A 27,448-nucleotide genomic window follows, 5' to 3' on the forward strand; every position below is an offset into this window, starting at 1 on the left:
TGAAGGGTTAAATGAAAGAAGCTCGTCTCTGTGAGTTACTGTGAAGAGAGGAGCTGTTGGACGTCCAGGCGGTCCAGCTATGAATTCACAGAGGGCCAGCTATAGTAACTGAACGAGAGAGTAATGTCAAATGACCAGGGGCGGCGGGTGCTGTAGGCTAGGGAAGGCTAAGCCTTCCCAAATATTTGTGTCACTGGTAAAATAAAAATATAATGTATAATGTTTGTGTCTTTGACATTAGCACTGCTATGCAGCCACCTGTGCCCTGTGCTACGAAGCCAGTTCAAACCCTGGATATGTTTGAGTTAGACAAATATGAACTTTAAAGTTCATATTTGTCTAATATTAGTCATCCATGACTTAAACATAATAATCCAGGATACAAGCCACCTGCAAGGTGAATACAGAACAACTGGTTAACAAATAAATAAACTACCGAGTGTTTGAAAGCGTGTTTTATGATATCACTGCCCCATCTAAGACACGAGTGGATCTGACTTTAATTACATTTGAGTTGAGTGTTTCGTCAATAATGTGTTGCTTAAAATAATACTTCTGCATACAGTATGTGACACTGAGTGTTGCACGGCCAGATACGGCTCAGCTGACTCAGATAAGGAGATAATATAGGCTATGATATTATATGATCGATGATCTGATTGAATGATAAGTGCGACACGTCGGCGTCTTCTCTGCATACAGCAGTTTAAACTGTATTTCCTTTATCCTGTAATATGACTTGATAGATTTAAACTCCGCACACTGAGCTCTGATTTTTCAGCAGGCGGTGCTTTCACTGAGTTGATCTCTTTTCTATAGACGCCGGAGGCGGGCAGCGTCAGGTAAAAAAAGTGATTTAGCCTTCCCAAACCTGAGCCTCACGCGCCGCCTATGCAAATGTCAGTACAATTGACCAATCATATCTTCCCTCTAAATGGGTGGGTGTTATTATCGCGGACTTTATGACAAGTTCCGCCCGCTGTGAAACTTTTCTTGTTTCCATAGCAACAACAACTTCCTGTCAACAGCGTTAACTCGCCTTCAAAATAAGAGCATGCCAAATTACACTTAAGACATACAACTGCAAACGAAAGTAACAAACACAATGCAATATCCTTTTCAATTTCAAAGAACACAAATAGGGTTATTTACAGGTGTTGTTTTGTGTGGAGGGTCGCTGTCATTGATGCGTTTTGCACCCCGGGCCGTTGTTTTGATATTCCGCTGAAGTATACGCTGTGACGTAATCTCGAGGGAAGGGGTGGGGGTCAGAGGGCCTAGGTATAAAAGTCACTGCTCGCCTTATATAATGACATACCACCTCGGAAGGGAGATTGCATGGTTGAAATATCTGCTGAAGTTTCTTTCGGCTATTCGCTTGATCAAAGCCTGCTGACATCCCTGTTGTTGTAGCTCAAAAGTAAAGAACTGTATCTTCTGCATATACAAGTGGATTCTGCCATTAGTCAGGCTGTTCATCCTGCTGCGTCACGGATTTCACAAGACACCACATTTTTTTTATATCATATATCATTTTATTCCAAAGCATTTGCACAAAAAGCACTATAATGGAAAAAATCAAAACACAAAAAGCGTAATCGAACCCCCGTGTGCCGAAATCACTGTCACCTCATTGGGGGAAACCGATTAAGAGTCAAGAAACAGATCAAACATTCCTTTCAGAGCAATCTTCAGTGGTCATTTAAATACACAGTACTCCGGCAGACTAGGAAAGGAGAAGATTACAAAGGAAATCCAACATCAGTTCATAATCGTTGTTTTGCACTAAACCAAACACTACATGTATTGCATTTTCAATTGTAGACATACTGTAAGACGCTGGGTGAAGATTTACACAGAACTGATCAAATTATATACATTATTTTACAAACATTTCAAATCAGCTCAGAGTGGCTTAAGACGAGTTTACATTTTCAGCAATTCAGAATACAGGAAAGAAAATGTTCCTTTTTAAAAAACCAAAGTCCAGCTTAAGCTTTCTTTTCATTAGACACGTTTAGCCCTTTAATGACACAGTGATATCGATTGGAAACTGTGTTAGGTCTTATTGTACAGAAGACTGAGTTATTTGGTGGTATGTATGTTTGATAATATGGGACGAGACAAAGATGTCATTGTGAAATTCACTCTTCAAATGGTCACTGGGGGAAACTCTCGCCACCAAGTCATACATCTTAATGATTGAGGGGAAATACAAGTAGCTGCTTACCAGCGCAGAAACAAAAATAGTCACTTATTTCCTGCTTTTTTGGGGACTAGTTTGGGCTTTAATTGGAAGGAAAAACAGGGATTGTCGGCAGTGCTGTCAATAAAGATTGGAGAAGCAACAGTAAGCACGACCGAAAAGACGAGCAAGCCCTCGTTAGTATTTGGTTCAAGAAGGCAATTTAGACGAAGCAAGAGTCAGACCAGACGGCTAGATAGCATTCAAATAATAAAGCAAGGTTTCATGCACACAGGAGGGGGACACAACAACTGGTATACTGTATGCAGGGGTACAGTATCTCACAGGGAACAATCCTGCTGTAAAAAAACACACAGACGCCTCCCACGTTATGCATTAGCGACACACGACGTGGCGCTAATGCATTGGATCTTCATCAGCAATAAACATCTGCACATAAATAAGAGAGAAAGTCCATCCTTCTTACTTCTTTGTCCCTAAGCCTCACACGGTTAACGTGGAGATGAGAGGAAGCACCGGGCTATCGATTGTCAAGATCTGTCAGTAAAAGTTGCCGTATTGTTGCATGTCCCGTATTATTGATGAAACTAAGTGGAAACAAGTTTAAGAACTGTGTACCAAGGCTTTTGGTCAGTGTGAATATTAGCTTCCATTCAAGTTATTTAGGATGTCAAAACAATAAGCACGGAAACAAAAACAACAGATAAAGCGTTTAACTCATTTCCAGAATGATGTCTTCAGAACAGATTAGGATGCGACTTCTTTTGAATGGGACCATTAACCAAATCAGTGTCAAGACTTTACGCAAGTACCAATGTGAAGTGTTGATATTCAGGAAATAAAAATGTGCCGTAGCTTTTTACTTTAAGCAGATGTTATTATCACCTGCAAGTAAACAGAAGATGTAAGTTCATACCAATGCAAAGAATAGCAAAATGCAGAGCACTGCTACTCATAACGGTCAGAACGTTGAGTGTTAAAATGCTGGACTCTTCTCACACTCGACGACCGCCATCTTAGCTACGTGTCATACGTGACCAGTAACACAGTAATATGCAAATAAAAGTTATACTTGTGGGTTTTTTCACTATTTAAGAAACATACCACAAAAGAAGCTGTCGTTTATTTTAGAGCAGGGATGTCAAACTCAATTTCATCGCGGGCCACATCAGCATTATGGTTGCACTCAAAGGGCCGGGTGTAACTTTAAGACTATATAAAAATACATATATAAATATTTCATATATATAAAATAATGTATTATATTACATCATTGCCTCTGCATTGGATTATCATCGGAAAGGGTAATAACTTCATAATTAACTACGTCTGAAAGCAGAAGTCTAGGGCAAATAATTGCAAGTCTTTTCAGTGCGTATGTCCCAAAATGATTTTAAAAGAAAAGCCAAATTCTGGAGAAAAAATAAATAGAAGTGACATTTTGAAATACAAATCTAATTCTGAGAAAAAGGAATTCTATGAAAAAATGCATATTTTGAAGAAAAAAAGGCAAATTCTGAGGAAAAAAAAAGTCATATTTGAGATGCATTGTGGGAGATGTAGTTTATGGGCAACGTGCTTCTGTAGCATGTAACTGTATAATAAACATATTATATTCTTTGCAAGCTCTTGTGGGGCCACATAAAATGAAGTTGCGGGCCGAATGTGGCCCCCGGGCCTTGAGTTTGACACCCCTGTTTTAGAGGGTTACAGTAAGTTAGCAGTTTGTAATGATTTGGTACCACTTATGGCGCATTTCCACTACAGTGCAGAGCGCGGTTTAAGCCGTTTTTGGTTGCGTTTCCACTTGGCGTAGTTCCGGCTAGCGGGTATATTTTTCACAGTTTTATGGCTCTCTAAAATCGAGGTTCTTTCCGGGCCAACAGCCGGGCTGAGTATGCTAAACTAGAGAGAGAATCGCTGGCAACTACAATAAAATGAACACATTTGACCGTGATTTAATTGTAATACACGTTTCAAAATGATGCCGAAGTAACAACATACTGATACCGGTTAGTAAAAACCATGAATTAATGCTTTGACAAGTCTGCAGACAGACGGCAGGCGAAGAACCTTTTAAAATGCGTGTTTTCTGAATGGAGATCGGCTAAGCTAACGCAGTATATGCTCCGACCGTCCACACTCACAGCAACGGCCTACAGACATAAATAAACCAGCGACTGTATTCGCCATGACACAGGCAGTCTGTGGTTTGTACTTGTTTAACTTCTGTCTAGTTTCTGAACAGATATGAGGAGCTGTGAGCTCTGAGCGCTAACAGCTAACGGCTGATGTTGGTTTTGTGGTGCTCATTGAAGATGACGTCACGGCTCCGCCTACACTGCGTTGCTATAGTTACTGCCCCAGCTACTAAACTGTAATGGAAACGCAGCATAAAGTGAGCCTGGCCTAACGAGGCCTAACTATACCGTACTAAGCCGAGCGAGGCCCTGCAGTGGAAAAGCGCCACTAGCTAACTAGCTAACAATGGCGATCGTTGATTTGATAAAACACTATGGTCGAAATGCATGCACTGCATTAGTGTTTACAATCCAGTTATCACCGTTCTGATGTGAAACTAGCCACACCCTTTATAATGATAAAGAATAAACTGCAAATAACAAATCAATCTTGAAAACAAATAACAAATCTGTGCAGTACAGCGAGCCCAACATGTATCGTTCGACTGGTCAGATGAACATCCTGCCCCGAACGAGCTACTGGGAATGGCAGATAATCCTCACTGAGCTGTTTGAATGATATTTGTTATGGAAGATTCTGTCTGGTGTGAGAAGAGACTCAGCTCTGAACCTCTTGGATGAAACTATCAGCAGAACTTTGAAAAAATGGACCTTTGGTTAACTTAAGTACTAAGTTCAAACACTCTCAGCAGCTTGACGCTACTACTCCTCCTCACAAAACTTCAACAAACATCTAATCTTTGATAAAAGTTGCTAATATGGAATAAAATTAGCGAATTATTTTGTTACAAAAATAAAGATTTGACAGTTATTGAATGTTATATGTAAACATCATAAAGGCATACTTGAAACAAAGATGATTTAACGGTATCAGAAAGCCGCAATTCCTGTAACTTTTCCAAACAATCACGCTCACTTTTACGCCACGCGGTGTAGACATTGTGCGGGGGAACGGAAAGGTCGTTGTATGTTCAACACCGAACGATTCAACGATGTGTGTTCATTTGTACAATTTGTCGCGTGAAGACAAGCGGAAGACCGAGTTGTTGGAGACAGAAAGTCAGACTCAAAGGCATTTCAGCCCGCCTTTGATTTAACATTTGGACCAGATAGAAACAGTTTTGCGTAAACCATGGATGAGACAACACATCATACGAGCTGCTTGAGTCAGAGCATACGTAGCCCTTACTTCCCAGACATGTGGAATGACCTACGAAGACTTTATCGCAGTTTATAAATTGCTGTAAAAAACAACAGCTGTACCTTAAAACTAACCTCCATAACCCACTTTCGTTCAGAAAAACTTCAGGATACACATCTACAATGATAGTGTCGAAGTAAAAACGACAAGAAAACAAGTGAAAGTACGTTGTGGGTGTACAGTGAGAGCTGATCTCTACTGAGTCTCTGAGAAATCATTCACTTTCCAGTTCTTTGGGGTCTAGGGGGGGGCTTTCTCTGGCCGGCAGGAGGTCGTAGTGAGACGGGATGTGGCTGTTCTTCGGTAGATCGTACAGATCTTGACCAAACAGTACGTGTCCATTGCTGTCTCCAGGCATCGGGATGGTGCTTTCAGACGGATCTGAAATCAAGGATCGGCGAGGTTATTTTCAGAGATGTCAAAAGTACACACATCCTGTCCTCAAGTAGAAGTACAGATACTCGTGTTTAAAAATACTCTGGTGAAAGTGGAAGTACTGACTGAACTTCTTTACTCAAGTGAAAGTAAAGAGGCTTTGAAGTGTACTTCAGTAAAAAGTACCCATAACTAGCAGCTGTTTTAAAGAGTACCTGACCTCCCTTTATATCAATAGAACAATAATGTCATTGTTAGCTAATGAATGTTTTGATGCTGAACAACGGCAAAATCCCATCATCCCATAATCCCCTCTGTTTCAGCCCTGTTTCCAAAGTGCTGATTCTCTGTCTGTTACTTTAGATGAAAACAAGGAGCCCCTCCCCACGCCCCTCTGAGAGAGATTTGGTTACAAAGAACTCAATGGAGCTCTAGAGGAGATTCAGGTGATAAGGTGGGGGGGGGTTACCTTGGTTGCTGATTGGCTAATGGCTACACAAGCCAAAAAATCGTTATGACATCACAAAGTGGCCAAAATCTGATCAGCTCATTTTCAGACAGGTTTTTATAGAAATGGATCTGGACTGAAACTTTCAGAATCTCTTTCCACAGAGGGGACACATGTTGATGTAGAAGAGACATGAAGAAGAGGGGACACATGTTGATGTAGAAGAGACATGAAGAAGAGGGGACACATGTTGATGTAGAAGAGACGTGAAGAAGAGGGGACACATGTTGATGTAGAAGAGACATGAAGAAGAGGGGACACATGTTGATGTAGAAGAGACGTGAAGAAGAGGGGACACATGTTGATGTAGAAGAGACACTGAAGAAGAGGGGACACATGTTGATGTAGAAGAGACGTGAAGAAGAGGGGACACATGTTGATGTAGAAGAGACATGAAGAAGAGGGGACACATGTTGATGTAGAAGAGACGTGAAGAAGAGGGGACACATGTTGATGTAGAAGAGACATGAAGAAGAGGGGACACATGTTGATGTAGAAGAGACGTGAAGAAGAGGGGACACATGTTGATGTAGAAGAGACATGAAGAAGAGGGGACACATGTTGATGTAGAAGAGACATGAAGAAGAGGGGACACATGTTGATGTAGAAGAGACGTGAAGAAGAGGGACACATGTTGATGTAGAAGAGACATGAAGAAGAGGGGACACATGTTGATGTAGAAGAGACATGAAGAAGAGGGGACACATGTTGATGTAGAAGAGACATGAAGAAGAGGGGACACATGTTGATGTAGAAGAGACATGAAGAAGAGGGGACACATATTGATGTAGAAGAGACATGAAGAAGAGGGGACACATGTTGATGTAGAAGAGACAAGAACAAGTGGGGACACATGTTGATGTAGAAGAGACATGGAGAAGAGGGGACACATGTTGATGTAGAAGAGACGTGGAGAAGAGGGGACACATGTTGATGTAGAAGAGACATGAAGAAGAGGGGACACATGTTGATGTAGAAGAGACATGAAGAAGAGGGGACACATGTTGATGTAGAAGAGACATGAAGAAGAGGTGGACACATGTTGATGTAGAAGAGACATGAAGAAGAGGGGACACATATTGATGTAGAAGAGACATGAAGAAGAGGGGACACGTGTTGATGTAGAAGAGACATGAAGAAGAGGGGACACATGTTGATGTAGAAGAGACATGAAGAAGAGGGGACACATGTTGATGTAGAAGAGACAAGAACAAGTGGGGACACATGTTGATGTAGAAGAGACATGGAGAAGAGGGGACACATGTTGATGTAGAAGAGACATGAAGAAGAGGGGACACATGTTGATGTAGAAGAGACATGAAGAAGAGGGGACACATGTTGATGTAGAAGAGACATGAAGAAGAGGGGACACATATTGATGTAGAAGAGACATGAAGAAGAGGGGACACATGTTGATGTAGAAGAGACATGAAACATTTGATTTTGCATAATAGGTGACCTTTAAGCCCCTCACCAACTTCGTAGACGTTGCGTTTATGAGTTGGGCTGTTGCTGATCTCAGCGTAGGGTGAATCTCGTCTGGGCGGAGACTTCATCTCCACGTAGCCACACTCTGTGTTTTTGGCTGTGAGCAGCGGGGGGTCCTTGATGGTGGCGTACGGGTTTTCAGAGCTGTTGATGGAGCAGGAGCTGGCGTGATACATTGTGCCCTTCAGATCTGGAGGACATGAGTAGAGGAGACGGTGACAGTGAGAGGGGAACTCCAGCATTAACCTGAGCAGTCCAGGATATATTTATTTGACTGCATATATATATATAATAATATATATCCTTTATTTAACCAGGAAAAAGTCTCATTGAGATTAAAATCTATTTTTCAAGAGCGACCTGGTCAAGAAGGGCAGCATGAACAAAGTTACAACAAACGAATACAAAGGCAGACGTTCGTAAAACACAAATGAAATTAATTAACCAGTCAATATGCAAATAAAAGAAACCATAATAAAACATTAAAAACTGGTACAATTTTAAAACGACTTCAATTATGGGATATAAGAGCAATCACATCGACCAATGGTTTCTTGTTCTCTGTCCTTTAAGATGGACTTGAATTCCCCCATAGTGATCAAATCGGACAGTTTCAGCTCCCTCCTGTATATTTATTCCAAGCGGAAGGGGGGCAGCAGGACTTACCCTCGTAAAGATTTCCCCATGTATCTCCTGTCAACTCCGTAGGCCTCCTGGTAGGCAGACAAATGGAAAGTCATGGAATGGTCTAAACAATATTTGGGATTAATCAAGTGTCTATGATGACAAAGTACCGTACTTTTCGGACTATAAGCCGCGACTTTCCCCCCCATGTTTTTTTGTCCAGCTAGCGGCCACTAGGGAACCTCCTAAATCTATGCATTTTCACAGGGAAAATTAACCACCTTTAACGCTATGGGCTCTATGACCGGTCCGGCCCGCCACCTCTAAGCGGCGGGCTCCCCAGCAGGAAAAGCTGGGATGAGGCCGGAAAAAGGTGTGAGACAAGGGAGCGGCGCCAAAGTAAAAGTGGGAACCGAGAGACAGAACGATGAGCAAGGACAGAGACGGACCTATTTAGCTGCTGAGGCTTGTATGCAGGTGCGCTTTATAGGTCGCAAAGTACGGTAATAATGTAGACTTTTCTGGTGCTGTAGTTTTCTACTTTGGAAATAGCATTGCAGACCACGATATGATATACAATGTTGGTAGAGGCTCATTATGGATAAAAGGCTAAACATTAGCACAAAAGATACCAGCTTGCAGCATGTAATGATGATATCAATGAGTAAACTAACGTATCCAGAGATGCAAAAGTACTCACATCCTTTACTCAAGTAGAGAAGTACAGATACTTGTGTTTAAAAATACTCTGGTGAAAGTAGAAGTACTGACTAACTTCTTTACTCAAGTCAAAGTAAAGAGGCTTTGAAGTGTGCTTCAGTAGAAAGTACCCATAACTAGCAGCTGTTTTAAAGAGTACCTGACCTCCCTTTATATCAATAGAACAATAATGTCATTGTTAGCTAATGAATGTTTCCATGCTGAACAACGGCAACATGACAACGTTTCCATTGGTCCCTCTTCTTTAGAGAAGACCAGGAAGTGATGGATACACGGATCGTGTTCAAATCAATAGGCACGCAATGACTCTAAAGAATAATGATCACGCACCAACACACATTCAGATTAAAGGAACCAGCTGTTTGGAAAATGAGAGAAGTAGAAAGTAACAGGTATTTGAGTTCACATGTAAGAGTAGAAAGTACAGGTATTTGAGTTCAACATGTGAGAAGTAGAAAGTACAGGTATTTGAGTTCAACATGTAAGAAGTAGAAAGCACAGGTATTTGAGTTCAACATGTAAGAAGTAGAAAGTACAGGTATTTGAGTTCAACATGTGAGAAGTAGAAAGTACAGGTATTTGTGTTCAACATGTAAGAAGTAGAAAGTACAGGTATTTGTGTTCAACATGTAAGAAGTAGAAAGTACAGGTATTTGAGTTCAACATGTGAGAAGTAGAAAGTACAGGTATTTGAGTTCAACATGTGAGAAGTAGAAAGTACAGGTATTTGAGTTCAACATGTAAGAAGTAGAAAGCACAGGTATTTGAGTTCAACATGTAAGAATAGAAAGTACAGGTATTTGAGTTCAACATGTGAGAAGTAGAAAGTACAGGTATTTGTGTTCAACATGTGAGAAGTAGAAAGTACAGGTATTTGAGTTCAACATGTAAGAAGTAGAAAGTACAGGTATTTGAGTTCAACATGTGAGAAGTAGAAAGTACAGGTATTTGTGTTCAACATGTAAGAGTAGAAAGTACAGGTATTTGTGTTCAACATGTAAGAATAAAAGTAAAAAGCCGTCAGAAAATAAGTAATGGAGTAAAGTACTGATACCAGAAACATGTACTTGAGTACAGTAACACAGTATTTGTACTCCACGACTTCCCACCTCTGGTAGTATCACATGTCTCACCGAGTTCATTGAAGCACTCCTGCTGTTTAAAGTCTGCAGGCAGCGTGCCACTGTGCCTCGCCATCGGCCGTTTCCTCTGCTCTACGTTCTTCAAGTTCACAAACAGCTGGTGGTTCTTGACCTGAGAGAGACAAACATCAGTGAGAAATTGTATGTATTAATAATAATAATAAACTGTATTTATTATATAGCACCGTTCATGCTTGACACAGCCCAAAGTGGCAATGATAGAAAAGGACAATAACAAATGAGGAACATCATTAAAAACAGGTATTCTGCGCAATTGGAAAACAGCAAAAACCATAACTAAAGGAATGGATTCAACTTATGACAGAGCTGCCTCCTTGTGATAGCTACCATTTGAAAGGTCTTTAAATGTTTTGGACTGTTTTTGTTAAGGATGTTGACTCCGTTGAGCCATTCCTTTTTTTTGGGAGCGACACACGACGTGGCGCTAATGCATTGGATCTTCATCAGCAATAAACATCTGCACATAAATAAGAGAGAAAGTCCATCCTTCTTACTTCTTTGTCCCTAAGCCTCACACGGTTAACGTGGATGAGAGGAAGCACCGGGCTATCGATTGTCAAGATCTGTCAGTAAAAGTTGCCGTATTGTTGCATGTCCCGTATTATTGATGAAACTAAGTGGAACAAGTTTAAGAACTGTGTACCAAGGCTTTTGGTCAGTGTGAATATAGCTTCCATTCAAGTTATTTAGGATGTCAAAACAATAAGCACGGAAACAAAAACAACAGATAAAGCGTTTAACTCATTTCCAGAATGATGTCTTCAGAAAGATTAGGATGCGACTTCTTTTGAATGGGACCATTAACCAAATCAGTGTCAAGACTTTACGCAAGTACCAATGTGAAGTGTTGATATTCAGGAAATAAAAATGTGCCGTAGCTTTTTACTTTAAGCAGATGTTATTATCACCTGCAAGTAAACAGAAGATGTAAGTTCATACCAATGCAAAGAATAGCAAAATGCAGAGCACTGCTACTCATAACGGTCAGAACGTTGAGTGTTAAAATGCTGGACTCTTCTCACACTCGACGACCGCCATCTTAGCTACGTGTCATACGTGACCAGTAACACAGTAATATGCAAATAAAAGTTATACTTGTGGGTTTTTTCACTATTTAAGAAACATACCACAAAAGAAGCTGTCGTTTATTTTAGAGCAGGGATGTCAAACTCAATTTCATCGCGGGCCACATCAGCATTATGGTTGCACTCAAAGGGCCGGGTGTAACTTTAAGACTATATAAAAATACATATATAAATATTTCATATATATAATAATGTATTATATTACATCATTGCCTCTGCATTGGATTATCATCGGAAAGGGTAATAACTTCATAATTAACTACGTCTGAAAGCAGAAGTCTAGGGCAAATAATTGCAAGTCTTTTCAGTGCGTATGTCCCAAAATGATTTTAAAAGAAAAGCCAAATTCTGGAGAAAAAATAGAAGTGACATTTTGAAATACAAATCTAATTCTGAGAAAAAGGAATTCTATGAAAAAATGCATTTTGAAGAAAAAAAGGCAAATTCTGAGGAAAAAAAAAGTCATATTTGAGATGCATTGTGGGAGATGTAGTTTGGGGCAACGTGCTTCTGTAGCATGTAACTGTATAATAAACATATTATATTCTTTGCAAGCTCTTGGGGGCCACATAAAATGAAGTTGCGGGCCGAATGTGGCCCCCGGGCCTTGAGTTTGACACCCCTGTTTTAGAGGGTTACAGTAAGTTAGCAGTTTGTAATGATTTGGTACCACTTATGGCGCATTTCCACTACAGTGCAGAGCGCGGTTTAAGCCGTTTTTGGTTGCGTTCCACTTGGCGTAGTTCCGGCTAGCGGGTATATTTTTCACAGTTTTATGGCTCTCTAAAATCGAGGTTCTTTCCGGGCCAACAGCCGGGCTGAGTATGCTAAACTAGAGAGAGAATCGCTGGCAACTACAATAAAATGAACACATTTGACCGTGATTTAATTGTAATACACGTTTCAAAATGATGCCGAAGTAACAACATACTGATACCGGTTAGTAAAAACCATGAATTAATGCTTTGACAAGTCTGCAGACAGACGGCAGGCGAAGAACCTTTTAAAATGCGTGTTTTCTGAATGGAGATCGGCTAAGCTAACGCAGTATATGCTCCGACCGTCCACACTCACGCAACGGCCTACAGACATAAATAAACCAGCGACTGTATTCGCCATGACACAGGCAGTCTGGTGGTTTGTTACTGGTTTAACTTCTGTCTAGTTCTGACCAGATATGAGGAGCTGTGAGCTCTGAGCGCTAACAAGCTAACGGCTGATGGTTGGTTTGTGGTGCTCATTGAAGATGACGTCACGGCTCCGCCTACACTGCTTTGCTATAGTTACTGCCCCAGCTACTAAACTGTAATGGAAACGCAGCATAAAGTGAGCCCTGGCCTAACGAGGCCTAACTATACCGTACTAAGCCGAGCGAGGCACTGCAGTGGAAAAGCGCCACTAGCTAACTAGCTAACAATGGCGATCGTTGATTTGATAAAACACTATGGTCGAAATGCATGCACTGCATTAGTGTTTACAATCCAGTTATCACCGTTCTGATGTGAAACTAGCCACACCCTTATAATGATAAAGAATAAACTGCAAATACAAATCAATCTTGAAAACAATAACAAATCTGTGCAGTACAGCGAGCCCAACATGTATCGTTCGACTGGTCAGATGAACATCCTGCCCCGAACGAGCTACTGGGAATGGCAGATAATCCTCACTGAGCTGTTTGAATGATATTTGTTATGGAAGATTCTGTCTGGTGTGAGAAGAGACTCAGCTCTGAACCTCTTGATGAAACTATCAGCAGAACTTTGAAAAAATGGACCTTGGTTAACTTAATTACTAAGTTTCAAACACCTCTCAGCAGCTTGACGCTACTAACTACTTCCTCACAAACTTCAACAAACATCTAATCTTTGATAAAGTTGCTAATATGGAATAAAATTAGCGAATTATTTTGTTACAAAAATAAAGATTTGACAGTTATTGATGTTATATGTAAACATCATAAAGGCATACTTGAACAAAGATGATTTAACGGTATCAGAAAGCCGCAATTCCTGTAACTTTTCCAAACAATCACGCTCACTTTTACGCCACGCGGTGTAGACATTGTGCGGGGGAACGGAAAGGTCGTTGTATGTTCAACAACCGGAACGATCAACGAGTGTGTGTTCATTTGTAAATTTGTCGCGTGAAGACAAGCGGAAGACCGAGTTGTTGGAGACAGAAAGTCAGACTCAAAGGCATTTCAGCCCGCCTTGATTTACATTTGGACCAGATAGAAACAGTTTTGCGTAACCATGGATGAGACAACACATCATACGAGCTGCTTGAGTCCAAGCATACGTAGCCCTTACTTCCCAGACATGTGGAATGACCTACGAAGACTTTATCGCAGTTTATAAATTGCTGTAAAAAACAACAGCTGTACCTTAAAACTAACCTCCATAACCCACTTTCGTTCAGAAAAAATTCAGGATACAATCTACAACTGATAGGTGTCGAAGTAAAAACGACAAGGAAAACAAGTGAAAGTACGTGTGGGTGTACAGTGAGAGCTGATCTCTACTGAGTCTCTGAGAAATCATTCACTTTCCAGTTCTTTGGGGTCTAGGGGGGGGCTTTCTCTGGCCGGCAGGAGGTCGTAGTGAGACGGGATGTGGCTGTTTCTTCGGTAGATCGTACAGATCTTGACCAAACAGTACGTGTCCATTGCTGGTTACTCCAGGCATCGGGATGGTGCTTTTCAGACGGATCTGAAATCAAGGATCGGCGAGGTTATTTTCAGAGATGTCAAAAGTACACACATCCTGTCCTCAAGTAGAAGTACAGATACTCGTGTTTAAAAATACTCTGGTGAAAGTGGAAGTACTGACTGAACTTCTTTACTCAAGTGAAGTAAAGAGGCTTTTGAAGTGTACTTCAGTAAAAAGTACCCATAACTAGCAGCTGTTTTTTAAAGAGTACCTGACCTCCCTTTATATCAATAGAACAATAATGTCATTGTTAGCTAATGAATGTTTTGATGCTGAACAACGGCAAAATCCCATCATCCCATAATCCCCTCTGTTTCAGCCCTGTTTCCAAAAGTGCTGTGATTCTCTGTCTGTTACTTTAGATGAAAACAAGGAGCCCCTCCCCACGCCCCTCTGAGAGAGATTTGGTTACAAAGAACTCAATGGAGCTCTAGAGGAGATTCAGGTGATAAGGTGGGGGGGGGTTACCTTGGTTGCTGATTGGCTAATGGCTACACAAGCCAAAAAATCGTTATGACATCACAAAGTGGCCAAAATCTGATCAGCTCATTTTCAGACAGGTTTTATAGAAATGGATCTGGACTGAAACTTTCAGAATCTCTTTCCACAGAGGGGACACATGTTGATGTAGAAGAGACTGAAGAAGAGGGGACACATGTTGATGTAGAAGAGACATGAAGAAGAGGGGACACATGTTGATGTAGAAGAGACGTGAAGAAGAGGGGACACATGTTGATGTAGAAGAGACATGAAGAAGAGGGGACACATGTTGATGTAGAAGGAGGACGTGAAGAAGAAGGGACACATGTTGATGTAGAAGAGACATGAAGAAGAGGGGACACATGTTGATGTAGAAGAGACGTGAAGAAGAGGGGACCACATGTTGATGTAGAAGAGACATGAAGAAGAGGGGACACATGTTGATGTAGAAGAGACGTGAAGAAGAGGGGACACATGTTGATGTAGAAGAGACATGAAGAAGAGGGGACACATGTTGATGTAGAAGAGACGTGAAGAAGAGGGGGACACATGTTGATGTAGAAGAGACATGAAGAAGAGGGGGACACATGTTGATGTAGAAGAGACATGAAGAAGAGGGGACACATGTTTGATGTAGAAGAGACGTGAAGAAGAGGGGACACATGTTGATGTAGAAGAGACATGAAGAAGAGGGGACACATGTTGATGTAGAAGTAGCATGAAGAAGAGGGGACACATGTTGATGTAGAAGAGACATGAAGAAGAGGGGACACATGTTGATGTAGAAGATGACATGAAGAAGAGGGGACACATATTGATGTGTAGAAGGAGACATGAAGAAGAGGGGGACACATGTTGATGTAGAAGAGGACAAGAACAAGGGGGACACATGTTGATGTAGAAGAGACATGGAGAAGAGGGACACATGTTGATGTAGAAGAGGACGTGGAGAAGAGGGGACACATGTTTTGATGTAGAAGAGACATGAAGAAGAGGGGGACACATGTTGATGTAGAAAGAGACATGAAGAAGAGGGGACACATGTTGATGTAGAAGAGACATGAAGAAGAGGGGGACACATGTTGATGTAGAAGAGACATGAAGAAGAGGGGACACATATTGATGTAGAAGAGACATGAAGAAGAGGGGGACACGTGTTGATGTAGAAGAGACATGAAGAAGAGGGGACACATGTTGATGTAGAAGAGACATGAAGAAGAGGGGACACATGTTGATGTAGAAGAGACAAGAACAAGTGGGGGACACATGTTGATGTAGAAGAGACATGGAGACAGAGGGGACACATGTTGATGTAGAAGAGACATGAAGAAGAGGGGACACATGTTGATGTAGAAGAGACATGAAGAAGAGGGGACACATGTTGATGTAGAAGAGACATGAAGAAGAGGGGACACATATTGATGTAGAAGAGACATGAAGAAGAGGGGACACATGTTGATGTAGAAGAGACATGAAACATTTGATTTTGCATAATAGGTGACCTTTAAGCCCCTCACCAACTTCGTAGACGTTGCGTTTATGAGTTGGGCTGTTGCTGATCTCAGCGTAGGGTGAATCTCGTCTGGGCGGAGACTTCATCTCCACGTAGCCCACACTCTGTGTTTTTGGCTGTGAGCAGCGGGGGGTCCTTGATGGTGGCGTACGGGTTTTCAGAGCTGTTGATGGAGCAGGAGCTGGCGTGATACATTGTGCCCTTCAGATCTGGAGGACATGAGTAGAGGAGACGGTGACAGTGAGAGGGGAACTCCAGCATTAACCTGAGCAGTCCAGGATATATTTATTTGACTGCATATATATATATAATAATATATATCCTTTATTTAACCAGGAAAAAGTCTCATTGAGATTAAAATCTATTTTTCAAGAGCGACCTGGTCAAGAAGGGCAGCATGAACAAAGTTACAACAAACGAATACAAAGGCAGACGTTCGTAAAACACAAATGAAATTAATTAACCAGTCAATATGCAAATAAAAGAAACCATAATAAAACATTAAAAACTGGTACAATTTTAAAACGACTTCAATTATGGGATATAAGAGCAATCACATCGACCAATGGTTTCTTGTTCTCTGTCCTTTAAGATGGACTTGAATTCCCCCATAGTGATCAAATCGGACAGTTTCAGCTCCCTCTGTATATTATTCCAAGCGGAAGGGGCAGCAGGACTTACCTCGTAAAGATTTCCCCATGTATCTCCTGTCAACTCCGTAGGCTCCTGGTAGGCAGACAAATGGAAAGTCATTGAATGGTCTAAACAATATTTGGGATATAAAGTGTCTATGATGACAAAGTACCGTACTTTTCGGACTATAAGCCGCGACTTTCCCCCCCATTTTTTTTGTCCAGCTAGCGGCCACTAGGGAACCTCCTAAATCTATGCATTTCACAGGTAAAATTAACCACCTTTAACGCTATGGGCTCTATGACCGGTCCGCGCCCGCCACCTCTAAGCGGCGGGCTCCAGCAGGAAAAGCTGGAGGCCGGAAAAGAGTGAGACAGGTAGCGCGCCAAAGTAAAAGTGGAACCGAGAGACAGAACGAGAGCAAGACAGACGGACAATTTAGCTGCTGAGGCTTGTATGCAGGTGCGCTTTATAGTCCGAAAAGTACGGTAAATGTAGACTTTTCTGTGCTGTAGTTTTCTACTTTTGGAATAGCATTGCAGACACGATGATATACAATGTGGTAGAGGCTCATTATGGATAAAAGGCAACATTACACAAAGATACCAGCTTGCAGCATTAATGATGATATCAATGAGTAAACTAACGTATCCAGAGATGCAAAAGTACTCACATCCTTTACTCAAGTAGAAGTACAGATACTTGTGTTTAAAAATACTCTGGTGAAAGTAGAAGTACTGACTAAACTTCTTTACTCAAGTCAAAGTAAAGAGGCTTTGAAGTGTGCTTCAGTAGAAAGTACCCATAGCTAGCAGCTGTTTTAAAGAGTACCTGACCTCCCTTTATATCAATAGAACAATAATGTCATTGTTAGCTAATGAATGTTTCCATGCTGAACAACGGCAACATGACAACGTTTCCATTGGTCCCTCTTCTTTAGAGAAGACCAGGAAGTGATGGATACACGGATCGTGTTCAAATCAATAGGCACGCAATGACTCTAAAGAATAATGATCACGCACCAAACACACATTCAGATTAAAGGAACCAGCTGTTTGGAAAATGAGAGAAGTAGAAAGTACAGGTATTTGAGTTCAACATGTAAGAAGTAGAAAGTACAGGTATTTGAGTTCAACATGTGAGAAGTAGAAAGTACAGGTATTTGAGTTCAACATGTAAGAAGTAGAAAGCACAGGTATTTGAGTTCAACATGTAAGAAGTAGAAAGTACAGGTATTTGAGTTCAACATGTGAGAAGTAGAAAGTACAGGTATTTGTGTTCAACATGTAAGAAGTAGAAAGTACAGGTATTTGTGTTCAACATGTAAGAAGTAGAAAGTACAGGTATTTGAGTTCAACATGTGAGAAGTAGAAAGTACAGGTATTTGAGTTCAACATGTGAGAAGTAGAAAGTACAGGTATTTGAGTTCAACATGTAAGAAGTAGAAAGCACAGGTATTTGAGTTCAACATGTAAGAAGTAGAAAGTACAGGTATTTGAGTTCAACATGTGAGAAGTAGAAAGTACAGGTATTTGTGTTCAACATGTGAGAAGTAGAAAGTACAGGTATTTGAGTTCAACATGTAAGAAGTAGAAAGTACAGGTATTTGAGTTCAACATGTGAGAAGTAGAAAGTACAGGTATTTGTGTTCAACATGTAAGAAGTAGAAAGTACAGGTATTTGTGTTCAACATGTAAGAATAAAAGTAAAAAGCCGTCAGAAAAATAAGTAGTGGAGTAAAGTACTGATACCAGAAACATGTACTTGAGTACAGTAACACAGTATTTGTACTCCACGACTTCCCACCTCTGGTAGTATCACATGTCTCACCGAGTTCATTGAAGCACTCCTGCTGTTTAAAGTCTGCAGGCAGCGTGCCACTGTGCCTCGCCATCGGCCGTTTCCTCTGCTCTACGTTCTTCAAGTTCACAAACAGCTGGTGGTTCTTGACCTGAGAGAGACAAACATCAGTGAGAAATTGTATGTATTAATAATAATAATAAACTGTATTTATTATATAGCACCGTTCATGCTTGACACAGCCCAAAGTGGCAATGACAGAAAAGGACAATAACAAATGAGGAACATCATTAAAAACAAGGTATATTCTGCGCAATTGGAAAACAGCAAGAAAACCATAACTAAAGGAATGGATTCAACTTATGACAGAGACTGCCTCCTTGTGATAGCTACCATTTTGAAAGGTCTTTAAATGTTTTGGACTGTTTTTGTTAAGGATGTTGACTCCCGTTGAGCCATTCCTTTTTTTTTTGGGGGGGGGGGGGGGGGGGGGTTGTGTCTTCTTTTTATTAAAAATGTTTTATTGTAAAAAAAATATTATTGGTGAAAACTATTTCATTATGTATGAAAATGTATGAAAATAAATTAATAGAAACTTAAAGAACACGAAAAACAAGCGGAAAGAGTTATATCACTAAAACAATAAAACATGAAAGTGATGCTACAAAGAAATTACGATTGCCCCAAATTATAAGCCAAATTAAAAAAATATGTCTTTAATTTACTTAAAAAAATTGCAATTGAGGTTGCTGTTCTAAGATCAAATAATAAGGCGCATTTGCACAACACGGTTTTAGCGCGGCTCGGCTCGCTCTTTTGTGCTTTTCCACTGGGGGTAGTACCATGGAATTTCCTATGAGAGCTGCTCATTGGCGCATGAGGACAAAATGGCCCAACTTTTGAGAGAGCGAACCGTCACAGATTACCCAGCATGCCTGGCTGTCAGAGCAGAAGTACCCGTATGTGCGCTCACAGAGCATGCGCCCCTTAAGCCCCGCCCCCCGAGCATGCGCCCCTTAAGCCCCGCCCCCCGAGCTCCCACTCTCGGCTCAGTAGAATGAATGGAGACAGAAAATAAATCTAGATTAGGCTTTTAGTGCATTTTACAACTTTAAGGACCTGATAATTATAATAAGGGCTATAAAATAGTTCATACTGGGTAGTTTATTTAGTTTAAAAAAAATTATCCGCTGATTTACAGACGTCTCTTTCCCCATGTTAGTCAATGGGGAAAAGTCTTTCTGGGCCCAGTGACGTCACGGACTGATACGGAAATTGTAGTACTGGCGTTTGGATACAACGAATATTTTCATCCGGCGCACTTCCTGGGGGCTTGGGTAGTACCGGCTCACAGGTACTTTTTTAGAACCATCTCAGTCGAGGTTCCAAGTGAGCTGGAAATATGCTTAGCTCGTGACGTAAAACACTCCCGACAGCTGATTGGTCGGAGAGAATCGTCACAATTATTGCGCGAGACAGTCCCCAAGCGTCGCATGTATCAAGCACCATTTTTAAAACAGATGAGCTACCGTCAACAAGTATTTCTAATTTCAACAAAGTATTTTTAAGTTCAACAAAGTACGAGGTATAGGAGCTCGACGGCGCAACGCGAAACGAGAAAGTGTTCCAGGAGCTCTCTAAATTGTTGGCCGCACACGGCTTTACGAGGACTTTCCAGCAGTGTAGAGAAAAACAAAAAAAACTGAAGAGTGATTATAGAGCCGACAAGGACCACAACGGCCACCGAACAGCCCATCGCCCCGCCTACACTTCGTGGTTACTATAGTTACTAACCTTGTTGTAATGGAAACGCAGCTTAAAGTGAGCCGAACTGAGCCATGGCGAGCCGTGCTAAAACCTCTAGTCGAAATGCGGCTATAGACACACTCAAGCCATGCCATATAGACTCAAATTGTAATCCCATACCGGTCCATATGGTACGCTGTTGAGGTGCTGGGGGCCGATGCACTGGCTCAGAGTGTGGTAGCTGGGGTTAGAGAAGTAGCTGTTGGGATGACCTTCACACGGTGGTGGGTGAGCATCTGAAAAAAGGACAAGGTCACAAGAAATCAGAGCATTAAAAGCATTTTAAGAATCAAGTGTGCATTTGTTTTGCTTACAAGCAGTCGACAATATCTGTTCTTTTTACTGCACATATTTTATTCCATTCTATTTCAATGTAAATACTGCTTTATTTAATGTTTTATTTTACAATATATTGTTCTTAAAATAGTTCTCTGTCTGTGTTTTCTTTTACATTTTTGTTTTACTTTTTATGTATGCACCAAGTCAAATTCCTCGTACGCGTCAACCTACCTGGTAATAAACCAGTTTCTGTTTCTGATTCTAATGTATCCCTAGTATGTGTGTTACTTAAAATGAGAAGATATCGAAGTATTTGGCCAACTTTTTCATGTTGTCTTATCAATAAATGGTAAATGGACTGCATTTAGATGGTGCTTTCCCAGTCTCTCACTGGTCAGCGTTCACACACATTCATACAGAGGCAGAGGCTGTCACCTGCTCAGGGAAACTAACATTCACACACAGTTGGACAATTTGGGAGGAACTTGGGGTTCAGTATGTTGCCCAAGGACATATCAACATGTTGACTGAAGGGGCTGGGAATCAAAACCACCCCTAAACAATCTCTATGAATATCAGAAAACCATTAGCAGCTCTTGTTGACCACTTGCACTTGTTTGGTTCTTCCGTAAATACATCTTAGTTGCCACGGATTAACCATAAAACAACTACATGTCATGGTCTCCATTAAGCCAATCTGTTAGATCGTTTCCGAAAATAGTGTTGCAAGCCGAAAAACAAGACATTTTTTAAGAGGTGATCCAACACGAGGAAACAGTCGCCTGGTGCCTTGGACATGTCACGCATAATTTACTGCAGTGCTTCTCAAAGTGTGGTCCGTGACTGCCCCCTAGTGGTCCGTGAGTATATTGGTAACATTTCACATTTGAAATAAATAAATACATTTAAGTTTTCCACACTCTCGCGGGAATATCTCCGCAATGGAGCGAGCTTAAGTTTCGATTATATTGCATGACATAGCCCAGCGCAACACCTTCGTCACACATGTTGCCACTTGTTTGTACCATTTTCAGGCGATTTGTAATCTGTTCTCGAAAAACGATGTGATTTTGGATATTTGTGGAGTTAGGTGGTCCGCGAGTGTTTTTTTATTGGTTAAGTGTCCTTGGTATGAAAAGGTTTGAGAAACACTGCTCTAACTGTACCTGTGTAATCAGAAGTGACCCTCAGAGCAGGAGTGTAGGTCACCGCAGACATGGTGGGCTCTTTGACCTTCTGCTTCTTCCTGTAGATGATGAAGAGGAGGAGGAGGAAGAGCACCAGCAGCACCAGGACGATGATTCCTGCGATGGCTCCGATCTGATACGTGTCCACCTGCATGGCTGCGCTGGTGAGACTGTTGAGGCTTCCCACCACCACACCAGCTGCAGACAGGAGGTCAGAGGTCAAATAATAACACTGGACAAAGTACTTATTGGGTCAAAGGCAGAGGTGGGAAGTAGTGTACAAATACTTCGTTACTGTACTTAAGTACATTCTTCTGGTATCAGTACTTTACTCCATTACTTATTATATTTGACTTCTTACATGTTGAACTCAAATACCTGTACTTTCTACTTCTTACAATTTGAACTCAAATACCTGTACTTTCTACTTCTTACATGTTGAACACAAATACCTGTACTTTCTACTTCTTACATGTTGAACACAAATACCTGTACTTTCTACTTCTTACATGTTGAACTCAAATACCTGTACTTTCTACTTCTTACAATTTGAACTCAAATACCTGTACTTTCTACTTCTCTCATGTTGAACACAAATCCCTGTACTTTCTACTTCTTACATGTTGAACTCAAATACCTGTACTTTCTACTTCTTACATGTTGAACACAAATACCTGTACTTTGTACTTCTTACATGTTGAACTCAAATACCTGTACTTTCTACTTCTCTCATGTTGAACACAAATCCCTGTACTTTCTACTTCTTACATGTTGAACTCAAATACCTGTACTTTCTACTTCTTACATGTTGAACACAAATACCTGTACTTTGTACTTCTTACATGTTGAACTCAAATACCTGTACTTTCTACTTCTCTCATGTTGAACTCAAATACCTGTACTTTCTACTTCTTACATGTTGAACTCAAATACCTGTACTTTCTACTTCTTACATGTTGAACTCAAATACCTGTACTTTCTACTTCTTACATGTTGAACTCAAATACCTGTACTTTCTACTTCTTACATGTTGAACTCAAATACCTGTACTTTCTACTTCTTACATGTTGAACTCAAATACCTGTACTTTCTACTTCTTACATGTTGAACTCAAATACCTGTACTTTCTACTTCTTACATGTTGAACTCAAATACCTGTACTTTCTACTTCTTACATGTTGAACACAAATACCTGTACTTTCTACTTCTTACATGTTGAACACAAATACCTGTACTTTCTACTTCTTACATGTTGAACTCAAATATCTGTACTTTCTACTTCTTACATGTTGAACTCAAATACCTGTACTTTCTACTTCTTACATGTTGAACTCAAATACCTGTACTTTCTACTTCTCTCATGTTGAACTCAAATACCTGTACTTTCTACTTCTTACATGTTGAACACAAATACCTGTACTTTCTACTTCTTACATGTTGAACACAAATACCTGTACTTTCTACTTCTTACATGTTGAACTCAAATATCTGTACTTTCTACTTCTTACATGTTGAACTCAAATACCTGTACTTTCTACTTCTTACATGTTGAACTCAAATACCTGTACTTTCTACTTCTTACATGTTGAACACAAATACCTGTACTTTCTACTTCTTACATGTTGAACACAAATACCTGTACTTTCTACTTCTTACATGTTGAACTCAAATATCTGTACTTTCTACTTCTTACATGTTGAACTCAAATACCTGTACTTTCTACTTCTTACATGTTGAACTCAAATACCTGTACTTTCTACTTCTCTCATGTTGAACTCAAATACCTGTACTTTCTACTTCTTACATGTTGAACTCAAATACCTGTACTTTCTACTTCTCACATGTTGAACTCAAATACCTGTACTTGTAGCTAACAATGACATTATTGTTCTATTAATATAAAGGGAGGTCAGGTACTCTTTAAAACAGCTGCTAGCTATGGGTACTTTTTACTGAAGTACATTTCAAAGCTTCTTTACTTTCACTTGAGCAAAGAAGTTTAGTCAGTACTTCTACTAGTATTTTTAAACACAAGTATCTGTACTTCTACTTGAGTAAAGGATGTGTGGACTTTTGCCATCTCTGGTCGAAGGGAGATGAGTGTGAATGATTGGACATCGAAGGAAACTGATTACACTGAGTCTCCTGCCTCTTATTATTTTTTAAGTGTTTCCTCACCTTGGTCACAGCGAGGCCCCTTCCAGCCCGGGTTGCAGTAACATGTTCCGGTCATGTGATCACACGTGGAGTTATTCAGACAGTCACACACCTGACGGCAGCCGTAACCGTACGACCCAGCAGGACACTCTGCAAATAACAAGTTTAATTTTTAAAATGTAAGCTTAAAAAGTAGTGTACAATAGTTTACAAGAGCTGATGATAGTTGAGATGTCGATACCTAAAAACCTCTCGCCACCTGAACAGTTTCTTCCCCTCCGCTACCGGTCTCATCAACAAGGCCCGGCCCCACCAAGGACCTTAAGTGGGTACTTTTAGACTACAGATAGGGTCCAAAACTAGCAAGCCACATGAATGTCTGGGAGCAAATTAATTTTATATGCTACTCAAATACGATCCGTTTAATTTTATGAATATTGGGTTGCAGATTATAATGTTCCAAAAGGGGTTCGTTTAGCATGAAACACTAAACATTTCAGATGTGTGTATCTCACACTGCTGTAACTTTAACTAATGTTCTTTTGTTATTCATGTTTTATTATCTTTGCGTTTAAATTAGTGTTTTTAAATACCATTTCATAATATGTTTCTTAATGTCTTTAAAGCACTTTGAATTGCCTCGTGTTGAAAGGTGCTGTATAAATAAACTTGCCTTGCCTCGACACTTTACCTCAGCCACATTATAGAGTATGCAATACTGCTTTTACTATATATATATTTTTTGTATTATTTTTTAATGTTATTATAGTTTTCTTAAAATATTCTCTATCTTCGTTTTGAAATTTGTTTTTACTTTTATGCATGCACCATGACATCAAGTCAAATTCCTCGTTCGTGTCATCCTACCTGATAAACCCGTGTCTGATTCTGATTCTAAAGTGTAAGCAACAAGTTGATAAATTAAGTACACAAGACTGTTAAAGTTAAGCAACACTCAACTAATCTGAAAGAGAGAAAGAAGCACATACTCTGTTCACAGTGGCGTCCCATGAATCCGGTGCGACAGGTGCAGAGTCCAGAGATGTGATCACAGTCCGCTCCGTTCCTGCACTGGCAGATCTGAGAACAGTCCTTACCGTAGAAGCCCAACGGACAGCCTGTAAGCACAAACCGTAATGTCACATAACTGACATGCAGGTTGTTGAGCTGACAGAGATGGCAAAAGTACACACATCCTGTACTCAAGTAGAAAGTACAGGTATTTGGGTTCAACATGTAAGAAGTAGAAAGTACAGGTATTTGTGTTCAAGATGTAAGAAGTAGAAAGTACAGGTATTTGAGTTCAACATGTAAGAAGTAGAAAGTACAGGTATTTGAGTTCAACATGTAAGAAGTAGAAAGTACAGGTATTTGAGTTCAACATGTGAGAAGTAGAAAGTACAGGTATTTGAGTTCAACATGTAAGAAGTAGAAAGTACAGGTATTTGAGTTCAACATGTAAGAAGTAGAAAGTACAGGTATTTGAGTTCAACATGTAAGAAGTAGAAAGTACAGGTATTTGAGTTCAACATGTAAGAAGTAGAAAGTACAGGTATTTGAGTTCAACATGTAAGAAGTAGAAAGTACAGGTATTTGAGTTCAACATGTAAGAAGTAGAAAGTACAGGTATTTGAGTTCAATATGTAAGAAGTAGAAAGTACAGGTATTTGTGTTCAACATGTAAGAAGTAGAAAGTACAGGTATTTGAGTTCAACATGTAAGAAGTAGAAAGTACAGGTATTTGTGTTTAAGACGTAAGAAGTAGAAAGTACAGGTATTTGTGTTCAACATGTAAGAAGTAGAAAGTACAGGTATTTGAGTTCAACATGTGAGAAGTAGAAAGTACAGGTATTTGTGTTCAACATGTAAGAAGTAGAAAGTACAGGTATTTGAGTTCAACATGTAAGAAGTAGAAAGTACAGGTATTTGAGTTCAACATGTAAGAAGTAGAAAGTACAGGTATTTGAGTTCAACATGTAAGAAGTAGAACGTACAGGTATTTGTGTTTAAGACGTAAGAAGTAGAAAGTACAGGTATTTGAGTTCAACATGTGAGAAGTAGAAAGTACAGGTATTTGAGTTCAACATGTAAGAAGTAGAAAGTACAGGTATTTGAGTTCAACATGTAAGAAGTAGAAAGTACAGGTATTTGTGTTCAAGATGTAAGAAGTAGAAAGTACAGGTATTTGTGTTCAAGATGTAAGAAGTAGAAAGTTCAGGTATTTGTGTTCAACATGTAAGAAGTAGAAAGTACAGGTATTTGTGTTCAAAATGTGAGAAGTAGAAAGTACAGGTATTTGTGTTCAACATTTAAGAAGTCAAGTCAAGTCAAAGCATATTGTGGAATCGCAATACTATCGTATCGTGGCTTAAGTATCGCAATAGTATCGTATCATGGGGAGCCTGGTGATTCCTACCCCTAGTGTGTATGCGTGTGTGTGTGTGTGTGTAAGTGTGTGTGTGTTACTGACGCTGTGTGCAGTAGAGGCCGGTCCAACCCAGGGTGCACTTGCACTCTCCGTCGTACGCGCTGCAGTACGCTCCGTTGTGACAGTTGCAGGTGTGGAAGCAGTTTGGCCCCCACTGACTGGGAGGACACGCTGAAACACAGAGACAACAACGGTCAGTGCTTCAGATATTCAGCCTGTCCACTCGATTCAACGGTTTTATTGTCACATGAGCTACAGTGTAGAAATAGCAATGCAATTCTTCTGACCAGAGCTCCTCCAACAATGCAACATATATAGTAAAATACAAAAATACAAAATACAAAGTAGTGCAAAAAGTCTATATACATGTCAATAGAATATGGGATATGTACAAGAACAGAATATGAAATTAAATAATTAAGCAATAGCTCATTATATCACAGCTAAGGGGCCCGACTGTCGGCCCGACGCGTTTGCTTTTCAGCCCAACTGTATACAGTTAAATCGACCGGACTTCTTTCTGCAGATGTGAGCGTCCTTAAGGTCAATAAGTCCTTGCTGCACATTATCCCTTCCATGTTTCCATCTTAAGCTTTGTTAGTTAGTTGGTTTCGTAACGGACGTAATGTAACAGTTGTAGACACGGAGGGATACTGACTTGTTGTGAAAAGTAACTACAATTCTACCCGTGGTATACGCTCATTATATCACGGCTAAGAACCAATCAGATTGCTTGATTTGACTTGTCCGTTTTATAATGTAAATTACACTATGCTTGTAATGGGAACATTCTGTGGGACTCTGTGTATATACCCTAACATTGTATCTTTTCAAAGAGATATTAAGACAGTATTTGGGATATAGATATATCTCGTAACTTATA

At 40.3% G+C, this 27,448-nt stretch overlaps 1 protein-coding gene across 1 annotated transcript in view; it reads right to left on the reverse strand.

The window, feature by feature from the left end:
• Positions 1-1,537: 1,537 nt before the first annotated feature.
• The window catches only part of megf10 (multiple EGF-like-domains 10), an 89,811-nt gene continuing 63,900 nt past the window's right edge, over positions 1,538-27,448 (reverse strand). Inside the window, 9 exon segments of the mRNA XM_034096008.2 lie at positions 1,538-5,989; positions 7,966-8,169; positions 16,957-17,001; positions 18,739-18,859; positions 20,635-20,750; positions 21,960-22,178; positions 24,159-24,287; positions 25,127-25,255; positions 26,608-26,736. Of these exon segments, the coding sequence (XP_033951899.1) occupies positions 5,823-5,989; positions 7,966-8,169; positions 16,957-17,001; positions 18,739-18,859; positions 20,635-20,750; positions 21,960-22,178; positions 24,159-24,287; positions 25,127-25,255; positions 26,608-26,736 (1,259 nt within the window). The 3' untranslated portion in view covers positions 1,538-5,822.

This window comes from Pseudochaenichthys georgianus, chromosome 12, assembly GCF_902827115.2.
Source record: "Pseudochaenichthys georgianus chromosome 12, fPseGeo1.2, whole genome shotgun sequence".
Classification (NCBI taxonomy): domain Eukaryota; kingdom Metazoa; phylum Chordata; class Actinopteri; order Perciformes; family Channichthyidae; genus Pseudochaenichthys; species Pseudochaenichthys georgianus.